Source organism: Mycothermus thermophilus (genome assembly GCF_041956435.1).
Source record: "Mycothermus thermophilus strain CBS 625.91 unplaced genomic scaffold VTJ04scaffold_3, whole genome shotgun sequence".
Lineage (NCBI taxonomy): Eukaryota > Fungi > Ascomycota > Sordariomycetes > Sordariales > Chaetomiaceae > Mycothermus > Mycothermus thermophilus.
In genome coordinates, this window is record NW_027191429.1 from 3,432,828 (window position 1) to 3,446,693 (window position 13,866).

Genomic DNA, 13,866 nt, shown 5'->3' on the forward strand with positions numbered 1-13,866 from the left:
TTAAACATTCGGCATCTCAACACGCGTCATGATCGGCAGATCAGCAGACGGTTTTGCATAGTCTTTTCCATCCCGCTCTGCCCTGTGACAGACAAGGGGCCCTCCGGCCGTCCCATCAGCAAGCCGCATGAACTGCACCGTTTCAAGCTAACGGGGCAACACGGAAGGGTCTCAAGTGTAGCAATAGCACCCCGTTTGACCATAACATATGAGAAAGGGAGTGATTGTGTTTGTTCAGCAGAAATACTGTTTGGCTGCGTGTTGTGTTATGAAGATTAGAGTTGGTAAACTGGTGCCTTGGGCATTTGCGCATTTGCTTGGTCTCTAATTATATGTCTTCTGGCAACTTCACCAAGCAGCTGCAGGCACCAGTGTGGCGGAGCGACTGGTTTTGTTCTCCTCCAAAAGGCTCTGATCCCTGACCAACGCAAATAAGTGAACCTACCTTGATACACGACATCCAGACCCCTCAATCCAATCAGCACTCACACCCCTCCATCAGTTATCGTCCGAGTCCTCGGAAAGCTCTTCATCATCCGACGGCTCGTCATCCGTCTTAGCGAACCCTTCCTCATCCTCAGACTCACTGTCCTTGCGAATTCCTTCGTCGTAGTAATCGTACTGCTCACCGTCGTCATCGCCAGGGAGCTCTCCATCATCCTCGTCCTCCCCAGAGTCATCCTCATCCTCTTCCATCTGAGCCTCCTGTTCTAGCCGTGAAGCCTCCCAATCCTCCTCCCACCGCCGCTGCTGATAGACGTCCGCCTGACGTGCGGCCAGTTTGCTCCCGGAAGGAGACGGAGAAACGGCGCCCTTTGCGCGGACTGTAACTTTCTTGCCAACGACCGATCTCCCGGATGTTGTCTGTGTTTGTTTGAGCTCGGCTAAGAACTTGGACCTGGCTGGTTTCATCAAAACAGGCCCGCGCGCGGCTGCAGGGGATGGGAATAGGGTGGGACCGCGACAAGTTGTTTGAAGAGGTGGCTGCAGTTGACCTCTTTGCTCGAGGGCTGCGGGCGCGGGGCTGGGTACAGGCGACTTCGAGATCCGTTGTGGTTGAGGTGATCGGGAGGTGGCGGGCTGGCTGGGTGTTGGTTTAGATAGACCTGCCCTGCGGCTCGCTGCACCATATTGGCCGATAGATGCCGTGGGCTCACCAGAAGCGGCGTATCCGTAGTCCGGGCGCGGCGCCTCGTATGCCAGCTGATCCTCCTGCGTGGAGTGATAAGGAGAGAGGCCGGGACGGGGAGGAGCAACGCCGTAGCCATAGCCGTACCCATACCCGTAAGTTCCTGGTGGGCCTGCTCGGAACGGCAGACCTCTGCCAGGTTCTTGCCAGTCTCTCTGATCATTGGCATTTGGGTCCCAATCATCCCGGCGAAGACGTGCCTTGCGAGCCCTCTCAGAATCTGTAGCCTCTGTTGTCTCATAGAAATATACCTCAAACTTCTTATTTGCCTCTTCCACCCGTTTGAAATGTTTTGCGTGCAACACTTTGTTTCCAGTGTGCGGATTTGGCTTCCCAACCTCTGCCATGGCAGACGCAATTTGGAAGGCATTCCGGATCTCTCGACCATTCCATCGGAGATGTGGCGTGTCCTTGTTTTTATCAAACTGAGTCTTCGCAAAGTCTATGATGCTCTGTTTGTGGATCAAAAACCGGCTTTTTGGCTCTCCGGTTTCTGGGTTGGCTTCCAATTTCTCCTTATCTTGGATGATTGCCTTCAATCTTCGTATGTTTGTTTTGAAGATTTCAACTGTCTGATCCCGAGTGAGCGGGGGATAATAGAGGCTGATATGGATGCGAGATTTGAAGGCTTCGTCAAGAGTGCCGACTCTGTTCGTCGTCAGGAAGAGGATGCCACTGTAGTATTCCAGGACCCGGAGGAATACTGGGAGCCCAGGAGTTCGCATGAGTCAGCGCATTGTCACGGGCAGGTGGAATGGTGTGCCTTACCTGAGACGAGCGCATTGCGTTCCAATTGGTTGAGTTCCCGGCGGGAGAGAAAAATGTCTGCCTCGTCAAGGAGAAGGATGCAGTCCCATATGTGAGCTAAACGAAAGATGTCGTTAAGCTGACGCTCCACACTTTCTGGTGTGAATCCAAGGTCACCGCAGGTAATGGCAAAGAGGGGCTTCTTGTTAGTTCGCGCCACCGCTTCTGCGGTTGCCGTTTTTCCCACGCCAGGGGGGCCATGAAGGAGAAATACGAGCGAGTTCCCTTTTCCTCGGATGATATCTTGGTCCTGGTGGACCTCAGGACGGCGTTTGCGCAGCTCGTGCTTTGCAAGGTGAGATTTGACCAAGGACTTGACGAGCTTTTTATGCAGCCTGTCGATACACAGGTCTTTCCAGACGTCTCCGGGCTTCGGAATATCCAGGAGTGAATTGACGTCAAGGAGTACAAAGTAACGGAGTCGAAACGGGTAGGCAACCACTCTCCCAGGCAGTAGAACAAGGTCCTCATCGTCCAGGGATTCAATCGGGGTGCGCTGTGCACCGTATGCTTTGAGGGCCGGCCGAATCTCTAGATGCTCTGTCTTGAATGTCTCCGTATATCTGTTGTAAAACCTGGTTGGTCAGCGCCTACGTACTATGTTGGTCTTCCACAAGTGGGTAGCATGCCGTTCAAAGGTCATCCCCGCGTCATCAAGAGCGTATTTCTGCTTCCGGGTGACTCTTGGCGTTCCAATAGCACTTGGATTCCTACTCAGAGTTTCCCAGACCAATAGGTCCATGTCTCGTGTGAATAACCAAGGCCTGTCATCCGGGAAAGTGAGCAGCCCGATATGCCAAGTCCACGGACCCAGTACAGAGTTATATTGTGACCTGTAGCCTTCCACTAGGTCGATCATAACATCACTTTCAAGGTGCTGAGTAGTCAATGGTTCCTCAACCCTGAGCCGCTCGCGACGAATATGGAATGGGACGTCATCAGCCGGTCTAGGTTCGCGATGGAAATGAGGGCGTTCAGGAGGCCCGTGGAAACTCCGACCGACGGGCAGCTCAGTCACATCCAACCGATAGCTATCTCTGACAGCCCAGCCTTTATAAAAGAGATATCTGTCCGTAATTGCCTTGTGGAACAATTGGCCTTGATGACGGAGCCTGTCGGTGATGCATTCGGCGTCCTTGACGAAACGAAGAGGAAACACCCCAAGCGTTGTTATGTCCGCCTCGCCAGAGTACCATTCAATGGCGAATGACCACCGGACAGGAACGTATGATGTTCCGTTATGCTCAAAACGATAGGCCTCGAGCTGGAGACATGGCGTCCGTCCTTCAGGCGTTCTCCCTGTCTGCCTTCCCACACTTGGGTCCATTTCCATGGAATAAAGCCGCCATATGGAATGATGTAGCAGGTCCTTGCCAGTCACAATTTGATCAATGTTCGTCGGCAGCGGAGATTGGGACCGGGGCGGGGGGACATAAAGCAACTCGTTGGGTTGAAAAGCCATCCACAAATCTGGACATCGAAACATGCGTTGACTGGTTCCCGCGGCGCGTTGCCAGTCGGGCACGACGTGTTTCTCCACGAACGAGATGAGCAACCTGAGGTGGTCGATGGCGATAGGAACATCCAGCTGGACCGTTGAAATGGCGGCTTCTGGAGTCATGGGAGGGGGAGCATCTTCTTCCGAATCGTCATGAATACCATCTCCGTCTCCAGTAAGACTCTCATGCTCAGTGAGATGGATGCGCCTTTCAGCTGCGAGTCTGGCAGCAGCCTGTTCCGAAATAGCCGGGCCTTTACCCAGTTCTCGCGAAGTGGGTACTACCACATCCTCTGGAAGTTCTCGAGCGGCATGGGCCTTTTCTAGGAGGACGAGACACTCCTGCAATTGGGGCCGGTAGTAGTACAGGGCGCGAAATGGGCGGAATACCACCCGGCTTTGTTGTTCATCCCAACCCTTCCCGTGACCTGTGAGACGCGCGAGTAGGGCGACAATCTGCGGGGAGTTGAGCCGGACTCGTTCGATCCAGTATGTTCGTCCATCCACGAGTGATTCCAAGTTGGGCCGTTGCTTTTGGGCACGGATACCCTGTTTTTCCTTGGGAAACTTCAAGGGAACTCCGTCATGCATGACGTATTCCTCGCCATTGGTGAAGACTGTGCGTATGTCCCCGGCGTGTATTTCCTGGTGCAAATTATAGTGGACTGGGTCACGAACCCAGTATGAATTTTCATAAGGGTTATCTGGGTCTTGACGTCTTCGTGGACGATCTTGCGTTGGGGATGGAGACCTCGTTGAAGGTTGGCTGAGGGGTGGATGAATGGCCATGTCGTCTGGTACTACTCGGCCCAAGTTCTCGGCCTCTTGCTTCTGTTCGCCGTACCGGAATCGTCGGGCAGCTTCCAGGATGATGTCCCTTTCAAGGTTCTCATGTCCAACCAACACTTCCAGCACCCCAATTTCTTCGGTTTCCGTGTAACGGTTCTTGAAATGCTCATAGTCCAGCCAGTCAACTCCAAGTCTGAGATTGGGCCGGTATGCAGGGGGTTTTGTCCTGTCACCAAGTCCCCTTGTGTCATTCTGGGGCGAGGGAGCTGTCGTTGGGTCGCCCATGTTCTGCCCTCGATCCGTGATCCAGACCTAAACAAAGAGCGAAAGATTCTGTGGTGAGCAAGATGCATTAAAAACAAGTGATGCGTAATTTATTCCCGGCGTACCTTGTTACCGTCGTCCTTGGGAGTTGCTACCGACCAGTGCCTTTTAAGGGGTTGTCACCAAGAATGATCATTAACACGCGTCGGCCGAGACCATGGGGATTCGGCGCTTGGACGGGCGCAATAGCCAGACAGGTGATATTGGGCTTCAGAACTTGAAGAAGCAGAACTCAAGAATCGTGCTGTTGGATCCCTCCCAAAAGCCACAGGCTTGACGCGGGGTTGGGAGGGGCCTGGATGCTCCAGATTTGCGCCATGAGCCAATGGGACCAAACATTTTCGCGAAGAAAGGCCATTTGCGAAGCAACTGTTCTGAGGCTCCTCATTTTCACGGCGCTTGTGACGGCAAGGCGGGTCCGTTACACTCAAGCCTCATGACCAAACGCCAAACCAAGGCGCCACCAAGGCAAATTCAGGCCAAAGCGTCATTTGATGGCTCTTGCGGTTTGTCTGCTTTGGGCTGTGGCTGAGCGGCTGAGCTCCTGAGAACCAGGAGGCCACGTGCCAAGACTGGGAGCCTACAGGCAACGTCTTCAGCCCGACGACTCACCTCCGGAGTTTCACCCCTTTTCCTCCCAGAACAAATTCAAATGACAATACCTAACTGCTGAAGGACTCATCCAGATGTTCCTGACATACACACATCAATATCAACTCACATTTCAGGATAGGGACTGATGAATTCTCCTACACACCTCTCGCCGACAATGAAATCCGTCTCCTCCGGTTCCTCGCTTCTCTACCTGAAGGGACACTTTCCTTTGGTCTGACGACCGCCACACTCCCTGCTAAGACGGCTAGGAAGGGAGAGCAAAATGCCCCGGTCGCATATCTCGCCGTATCACACTTCTGGAACCCCAACTCCGACGAAACTCCGAATCCGAATAGTGTGAACCCACTCGAGCATCCAGACCAAATCATCTTGATCGATGAGCAGCCTCGCCGCATCCCTTACTCACTGTACACAACCCTCACCGATCTCCTGCCTGATCTCATCTCCACGTCCCTGCCGTTTTGGCTCGAGTCCCTCTGCGTAAACCATGCCTCGCTTGCTGAATTCCGCGGTCCTGCCCGCGGAAAAACAGCGGCACAGGTCTTCCGGTATGCGGAGCGCATCATCGTTTACCTCGGACCAGGCTCAAACAACCAGACCTGGAAAAAGCGCGCGGTTTTGCGCATGGAACGCGCAGTGAATCAGATGGCGCGCATCAGCCAGGGGCTGGTAGCCGCCGGCCTCAACGAAGAAGACCTGTTCAACTACGAACCCTCTGAGAGCGCCCCCGCGGGGCTCAAACGCGGTATTAAGTTGTTCTTGGAAATGGAAATCGAAGACGAGCGCGGCCGCTGCCTACCATGGCCAAAAAGGCCAGGCCTAGATCTCGATGCAGCATCGGATGTCCTGCGGCTTCCATGGTTCGCCTGGACTTGGGCGGTGCCAGCGCTCTGCGCCTTGGACCCAACACCGGCGGGACGGATCTATGCCGGCGATGCGGTAGAATACGGGATGAAAATAGATGGCCCGAGGATCGTATTTGCCTTTGGCAAAGCGAGGATTGAGTGGTCAGCTCTCTGGTCGGCAGTGGCGTTTATCATGGTATGGCTGCAACTGGAGGCGAAGAAGCTCGCCGATCGCTGTCTCGACCATCTTGGGAACATCGTGAAAAGCAATGCTAAGTTCTACCGACATACAAGAATTGTCTCCGCTCCGAGAGGCTTCGCCGACCGACCGATGTTGACTTTGGACCTCAGAAACAAGCGAATCCAGGGCAAGTTGGACTTCACCTTGAAGGGCCTGCTGACGTTTCTTTACATCAAACACCTGAAGCACCCGAGCATACCCCTCTCTTCCCCAGACCCGATGGACAGAATATGGGCTCTTCGAGGACTCGCAGAAGACGGTCACGTCTTGGATGGCTTGGCTGGTTTAAACCCCAGATATGCTCTCGCTCGCCTGGCGAAATACCTTTATCAGCAGGGACATATCGACCTCCTGAGCCTGTGTCGTATGCGGGACCCGACCCTGCCATCGTGGGTACCCGACTGGAGACAACTACAGCGCCTTCCCTGGCTTGGTTTGAAAACAGCCTTTACGGTTCTCGGGCCACCTGGTGGCTTCAGTGCAGGTGGGCTACGCAGCGGAACCACCGACCCGTCACCTTCGGTCATTGTTGAAGACGAGAGCGATGATGACACTTTATGTATTTTGGGCTGGGTTGTCGACATCGTCGACAAGATCGGAGATAGTGGGAGCTCCGCCTGAACGATGGTTTTGACTGGACGTCACTCGTGGGCCGAATTTTGGTTCTGAACCAGTACATCGACGCGAGTCCACGATACACGGCAGACGAAAAAGACCAGGCACGGTGGCGGGTTCTCATTGCTGACCGGATGCTCCATCGATCCGGCCGGTTATACCGCGCTGCAGACGGCGGCGTGGAGGGCATGAGGGCAGAGTCTTCATACTTCATGCTGTTGCAGCAGCACCTTTTCCGCCGAGTTGGGGGTATAATTTTGTCCCTGCCACCGTTGGTCGATCGTGAGTATCTCGACGCGCTTCTAAGCCTCTGGTCGAGCCGTCCTTTCTCTACAGCGTTAGGCCACGTGGGGCTATGTCCCAGCTCAACGAAGGATGGTGACGCTGTGTTTATCCCGTATGGAGGTCACTGTCCATACATCATTCGAAAGGTTCCAGATTCGTCACAAACGGAAGGAAGGTGGGAGCTTATAGGAGAAGCCTATGTTCATGGCATCATGGATGGCGAACTTCTACCAAAGCTGTCAGAAGCAAAAAAGTTTCGTTTCGCCTGAGATGATCAGGGGCGTCGTCCTTACATTATAAATACGGTATTATTTTAATATTATGATCAAAGAGGTCCTTAGGATAATGGTCTGAACCTAGAAACCTTAAACCTTTGATGAAATTCTGCAAGCACTGGCGTCTCGTCCCGTCTTCGCATACGTTACCCTGCTCGTATTGTAAACCCAAGTGGACACTGGCCATCGTGCATGCAACTTTGCCCTTTGTGTTTTGATCACGTTCATGTCATCTGAAGTTAGTTTCCCTTGCTAAGGTTCTTCGCTTTAACTTACACCGGACTCGCAAAAAACATTGTTGACACTCCGCAGTTCTCCCCTCACCCACCGACCATGTCTTGTCGCCATCCTTCCCAGCTTAGAATTCTTTTTACTCTGACAAAGAATCTGACATCAACCACCGATCCTTTTTTGTCGCGGACCTTCTAACCAGTCACCTCCATCGCTCTCCGCTCTTCCATCGATCAGTGTTCACAAAATGAGCGACTCAAACCTCGGCGACCAGAACTCCCCCGCGACCAGCGGAGCCCCCGAGACAATTACCTTCCCTCCCATCGGCCCTGACGACGACTGGATGGTGATCGACCAGGAGGGCGACCTCTTCCTGCGCACACCTGGCACCTACGCACCGAACGCCTACTTCCGGGTCAGCTCGACGACTCTTGCCGACGCCTCTCCCGTCCTGAAGGCAATGTTGTTCGGGCCCTGGAAGGAGGCCCAGCGCCGGGACTCTGCTTGGGTTGTTGCTCTGCCTGAGGATTCTGCTGTCGCCCTCAGGATCATCTTGCCGGTCCTCCACGGCGAACCACCTTACGAGATGCGGTTGTTCGAGCACGACATCAACACCCTTCGTGAAGTGATCAATTTCGTCGACAAATATTTTTTGCAAGAAGCCTTCGGCCCAGCTATCGAGGAATACGTAAAGATTGAGGGTTGGGAGCCACCCTACCGGGTTGACGCATTTCCTGCAGATGAGTTCTTCAAGCGCCTTGAGATGGCCTGGGAGCTTGGCGCCACCGATGGCCTACTTGTGCTTCTTCGCTCGGTGGTTCGAACCACGACCTCCGAGGAACTCAACAGCCGTGAGGTACGCGGCAAGAGGTTCTTCCAGGAGAACCCTTACATTCTGAGTAAGTCCGCCCACCGGGAGCTAAACGGCCCCCTCAATTCTCCCTCACTCTCTTGTGTATTATGAATATTGCTCTCGATGATCTCTCATCAGAACGTAGGCAGCTCATCAAGCAATTCTACAGGACACATTTCGCTCCAGCGCACATGTCGACTTGACTCCTCCATGCGCTTCCTCCAGCGCGAATACTTCCGTGCCTGCGAAGAACTGCCGGAAGCCGATCCCGTTGCCCAGGAGGCTTCTCGCAGCCAATGCTATGCGGCAAAGATGGCTGCCCTGAACAGGAATCTCGTCGCGGACACGGTAGAGATGGTTGAGAGCTTGAGCGATTTTGAAGGCAACATCGTGAGCTGGGAGAACATGTTAGAGGAAGCATTCCTTATGTTTCAGCCGCCTCCTGGCCACCAATGCGGCACGCTCTTATTGGAGCAATATCGGGAGGAGAGGAAGTACTGGGACGAGAACCATGAGATTGGTGACTTCCTCCGGGTCGCGGATATGATCAGGCTTTCGGAACGGCGGAGGAAGTGGTCTAACTCCCATTGAGCCAGGGCAACGCCGTCATCTTTCCCAATAACCGGGACTGGAGATCTGCGGAGGGTGATGGTCGGCCAAAGGGAAAAAAGAATCGCTCTGGAGCGCCGTGGGAATCAACGTCGTGGGCAGGATGGGTGCAGGACCAAGAGATTGGGGAGCGGGGGAAAGTGAGGTCGGCTAGGGATCCGGACTGTTAGAGGAGAACAACATCAATTACTAGAAAGCGCCCGTGCTCGCATCTATGGGGAACTGTAAGAAGCCATGTACATAGGTCATTCACATCATGGAATTTAGAGGGGATCACCTGGACAAGTGGGCACCGCACACTTAAACAGATCTCGATCATACAAGCACGCAGAACGATTAGCAAAGAAACATGACATTCCCTTGCCCGACAATACTCCTCTTATTCTTCTTGTTTTCCATGGTTAGTAAGTGTGGAAGAGATGGCACAGACAATGGCAGAGGCAGCCATCATGAAACTCAACCATCATGGGCTAATTAATGTATAATGCAATTACAGTCATTATTACCAGATTCATCAAAGTCTAGCCTCTATCATATCAGTCATTCTGATCCCAAAGACCCCATACCCTATTACGGTGTGTAGATGAAGTCCGGCCTCAAGTCGCCTCTTTGTGCCACCTCTTTCTCCGACTTGCCCTCAATCCAGTAATCCCTCTTTCCTGCCCTCCTCTTGCTGTTTTCCAACCGCAGCAGCACCGTCATCAACAGACTGCCGCCGAACAGGAACACCGCCAAGAAGGCCAGCACAATGGCATGGCCCTCGATGTACCTCGGCGGGGAGAAGTAGATGTTGGAGCTGACGATACCGTTGAGGTTACCCCAGCCAATGACGAATCCAAGGATGATGCCTCTGCGGTACACGCCCTCGACATTGTTGGCCATCCATGTGATGGTGTTGCTGATGCACGGGTAGATGCCCAGCGCGCCGAGGAACGTGCCGGCGTACTGGACGGCAGGGTCCTTGCTCGCCAGCAGCATTGTGAAGCCGACAGCACCCAGGGCGCTTGACATGAGGTTGTAGATACCCCTCGTGCGGGTGCGGTCTGCGGCCCAGCCGACGACGACCGTCAACAGAGCAGCAGCGACGTAAGGCGGTACACTGTAGAGCTGGGTCTGAACAACGGTCTGCGCCCAGCCAAGATCGCGGATGATGGTGGGCAGGAAGATACTGAAAGCGTACAGCGGCACGGTGGTGCCCATGTAGATGGACATGCCGAGCCACATCTTCCAGTCGAGCATCGATGACCAGAGAGCCTGAGACGAGTAGTGCTCTTGGGCTGCGCTGCTCTGGTTGTCCTCACGCAGGCGGCGGAGCACGCGTGCCAGGTCCTGACGCGAGAGGAACTTGGCCTCGGATGGGAAGTCGTGGACCATCCAGAAGGAGGCGAAGGCGAACAAGACGGTGAGAAGACCCTCAAGGATGAAGATCCATGCCCACCCGGGCTTGCCGCCGACGCCGTGCATCTGTTCAATGGCGGCAGCCAGGAGACCACCGAATGAGCCAGCAATGGCGGCAGAAGAGAAGAAAATAGCCTGCTCATTGGTTAGCTCATATTGACAAGTCAGGATAGGGATGATAAGAAATTAGGGACGTACCACACGGATGCCAAGCTCCGAGCGCTTGTACCAGCAGCTGAGATAGTAGTTGATACCCGGGAACAGACCCGCCTCCGTCAAGCCCAGGAACCAACGAGCAACCATCAAGCCCTCATAGCTCTCGACGAAGCCCATGAAGGTCATTGTCAGACCCCAGCTGATCATGATCAGGGGAATGAAGATGGATGGCCGCATGCGCTTGAGCATAACATTGGTGAGGGGCTCAAACACCGAGTACGACACGAAGAAGATGGTCAGGGTGTTGTTGAATTGGGAGGTAGTGAGATGCAGATCTGTTGTGAGACCAGCGATTTTGGCATTGCCAATGTTGGCACGATCAAGGAATGCCAAGAGGTAGAGGACGCAGAGCTGGTGACATTGGATGTTAGCATTGGAACTATAACCTATGACGGTTGAGAGGGCATAACATCGGGAAACGTACCCATGGGATGATTTTGAGGTCGAGCTTCCATAGTAGTTTTCTCTCCTGTGGCAAAGGTTAGTAGACTGGCCACACAGTTCAGCGGTTGAAATGTGGAAAGACTCACAATATCAGCCTTCTCCTCCTCAGTCAACCCCTCATCGGGGTCAGATAGCTCCTCGACGGTCGGGAGCACTGGCTTCTTGAATACAGCAAAGAGTCGCATTTTGTCCAGAGGACAATGTTGTTTGTGTGGCGTTGAAATAAGCTGTTGAGCTTGTGGATGGAACTTCCCAGCACGCTTGTGGCCATTGTTCTGATGGGTTTTATAGACATTCCCAAAAACCGGTACCGTCCGTGTCCGACTCAAGGCCGGACTGTGATACCACGATGCGGCAGAGAGTGGTGACCGTTGGTGGTCTGATCTTTTGCCAAGCCCCCGTTGTCACCCCACATACCCGGGGCGGTCTCGCCGGCCTCCGGCGCCGAGAGTCTTCAAACACAGCCCGTTGGGCGTACGGCATGCAGCTTGATGCAGACGGTTCTGCGGGACGTTGGACCCCCATTCTAGTGACTATGGTTCTCTAATATGGATCTCCAATGGAGATAACGAAACCCCTGAAGTCATGGAGGCTCACTTACACGCTCGTCGATGTTGTTCAACAACTAACGGCCATGGTGAGGTCCAACAACGGAGTTTACTCCGGTTACGAGGGCTCACGACATGCATCAGCAGCTTTTGCGGTGCCGCGGGCCTGGAGCCGCCACGAAGAGGCAGATGGTTACATTTCAAGAGAATTTTCTGCAGGCTGAACGACATTGGTGCGGTACCAATGAGCTAAGCCGGAAGCGAGGTAACCCCGTCCCGTCAAGCGAACGGCCGAACACGGCGGTAATGCTAGTGGTGGATATGGTATCTTACGAGCTAAGCCATCCCGATCGTGCGGTGCTCTCTGGGCGGGATGGAGACTTCTAGATGACGTCTTTTGGTGTGATTGAGGGCCTATCCGCTCAACGCCGACGCTCGCATATCAGGACCTGCTCAGCACTCTCGTGCTTTGAACGGTAGAGTCACCAGTTTGCTTGACCAATATCCCTCATTTCTCAACTCAACATGACCCAAACACTCCTCAAACTCGCTGTCTTCAGCGCGAAGCCGTACGACAAAAAGTACCTCAGACTTGCGAAGGAGCAGACGCAAGTGGCCGTCGACGTTGTCTTCTATGACTTCGCTCTTGGGCGCAAGACTATTTCCGTGGTCCAAGGCGTTGACGCTGTGTGCGCCTTCGTCAACGATGATCTGTCCGCCCCTATTCTCCAGGCCCTGAAGGAAGCTGGTGTCCGCGCTGTTTTGATGCGCTGTGCTGGCTACAACAATGTCGACCTGAAGGCTGCCAAAGAGCTGGGCATCTTCGTGGCCAACGTTCCTTCTTACTCGCCCGAGTCCGTAGCCGAGTTCACCGTGGCACTCCTCCAGGTCCTCAACCGACAAATCCACCGCGCCTATAACCGTGTCCGTGAGGGCAACTTCAGTCTCCATGGCCTCGTTGGACACACGCTGCACGATAAGACCGTCGGTCTCGTCGGTCTCGGAAAGATTGGCTTCTCCGTCGCCCGCATTCTCAAGGGCTACGGATGTCGCCTGCTCGCCTACGACCCCTTCCCCAACAAGGCCTTCGAGGAGTACGGCGAGTTCCGGTCTCTTGAAGAACTCCTGCCCGAGTGCGACATCATCAGCCTACACTGCCCTCTCACCGAGCAGACACGGCACATCATCAACGAGTCGACGCTCAAGCTTATCAAGAAGGGCGCCTTGCTCATCAACACGTCACGCGGTGGCCTCATTCACACCAAGAGTGTCATCAATGCGCTGAAGAGAAGAGAACTCGGTGGTCTGGCCATCGACGTCTATGAAGCGGAGGGCGACCTCTTCTACAAGGACCATAGCGGAGAAATCATCCAGGACGACCAGATCATGCGCCTCCTCACCTTCCCCAATGTTGTGGTCACGGGTCATCAGGCTTTCTTGACGGCTGAGGCCTTGAATGAGATCGCATTGACTACATTCCAGAATCTGAATGACTTTGTGATGGGCAAGGCTTGCCCGAACTCACTCATCAAGGAGTGAGACAGGTGTTGTTGATCACTCATGGAGGCTGAAAGGAAACGTACAGGTGATGGCGAATAGGGAAACGGCTATTATTAGACCTGATGGTTTGGATACACATAGCACCGTGGCGTTGGAGGTAGAATTGCTCAGTTCAATCAATAGATCGCCCAACAGAGGTGCCTCGGGTACTCCTCGACTGTGGGAAACTCGGTTGACCGGTTATTCTACGAATTCTTTCTCATCCTGATGTACTGACATGGCATCGTGCGAGATCGTGTAATAAATGCTATAATTACCTAATAGCTGCAAGGTCGTGTCTCCAAGAGCCCTCTGTCCATTATTGCAATGACTAATACGGACCCGCCAACCCGTACAGATTTTGACCCTCACACCTAAACGCCCAAACTCGCTGAACCAATACATCTGCCGAATCACGTGGCCACCAGTCTGGAACTATCTGTTTACTGGTTCACCCCTGTCGTCGCTTCTGGGCCAGGTGCTTGCCTTGTTAACTAAGGTACCGCCTGATGGTTCCGGAGTGGCCTTGACGTATACGTGGCCCC

General features: G+C 53.9%; 5 protein-coding genes across 5 annotated transcripts; 3 read left to right on the forward strand and 2 right to left on the reverse strand.

Annotated features, from left to right (window-relative positions):
- Positions 1-498: 498 nt before the first annotated feature.
- Positions 499-4,965, reverse strand: VTJ04DRAFT_5407 (uncharacterized protein; the record flags this gene model as incomplete). The annotated part of the gene is made up of 5 exons (XM_069363520.1): positions 499-1,892; positions 1,958-2,559; positions 2,626-4,595; positions 4,673-4,712; positions 4,877-4,965. The coding sequence occupies 5 exons, from the start codon at positions 4,963-4,965 to the stop codon at positions 499-501; spliced, it is 4,095 nt and encodes a 1,364-aa protein (XP_069220358.1).
- A 78-nt stretch (positions 4,966-5,043) lies between these two features.
- On the forward strand, positions 5,044-6,929 carry VTJ04DRAFT_5408 (uncharacterized protein; the record flags this gene model as incomplete). The annotated part of the gene is made up of 2 exons (XM_069363521.1): positions 5,044-5,113; positions 5,341-6,929. The coding sequence occupies 2 exons, from the start codon at positions 5,044-5,046 to the stop codon at positions 6,927-6,929; spliced, it is 1,659 nt and encodes a 552-aa protein (XP_069220359.1).
- A 1,032-nt stretch (positions 6,930-7,961) lies between these two features.
- Positions 7,962-9,158, forward strand: VTJ04DRAFT_5409 (uncharacterized protein; the record flags this gene model as incomplete). The annotated part of the gene is made up of 2 exons (XM_069363522.1): positions 7,962-8,613; positions 8,737-9,158. 2 exons carry the CDS (start codon positions 7,962-7,964, stop codon positions 9,156-9,158), a joined length of 1,074 nt encoding a protein of 357 aa, XP_069220360.1.
- Positions 9,159-9,746: 588 nt separating this feature from the next.
- On the reverse strand, positions 9,747-11,419 carry VTJ04DRAFT_5410 (uncharacterized protein; the record flags this gene model as incomplete). The annotated part of the gene is made up of 4 exons (XM_069363524.1): positions 9,747-10,709; positions 10,773-11,141; positions 11,215-11,259; positions 11,321-11,419. The coding sequence occupies 4 exons, from the start codon at positions 11,417-11,419 to the stop codon at positions 9,747-9,749; spliced, it is 1,476 nt and encodes a 491-aa protein (XP_069220361.1).
- An 888-nt stretch (positions 11,420-12,307) lies between these two features.
- VTJ04DRAFT_5411 (uncharacterized protein) lies at positions 12,308-13,321 on the forward strand (the record flags this gene model as incomplete). Its single annotated transcript, XM_069363525.1, has 1 exon — positions 12,308-13,321. One exon carries the CDS (start codon positions 12,308-12,310, stop codon positions 13,319-13,321), a length of 1,014 nt encoding a protein of 337 aa, XP_069220362.1.
- Between the last annotated feature and the right edge of the window lie 545 nt (positions 13,322-13,866).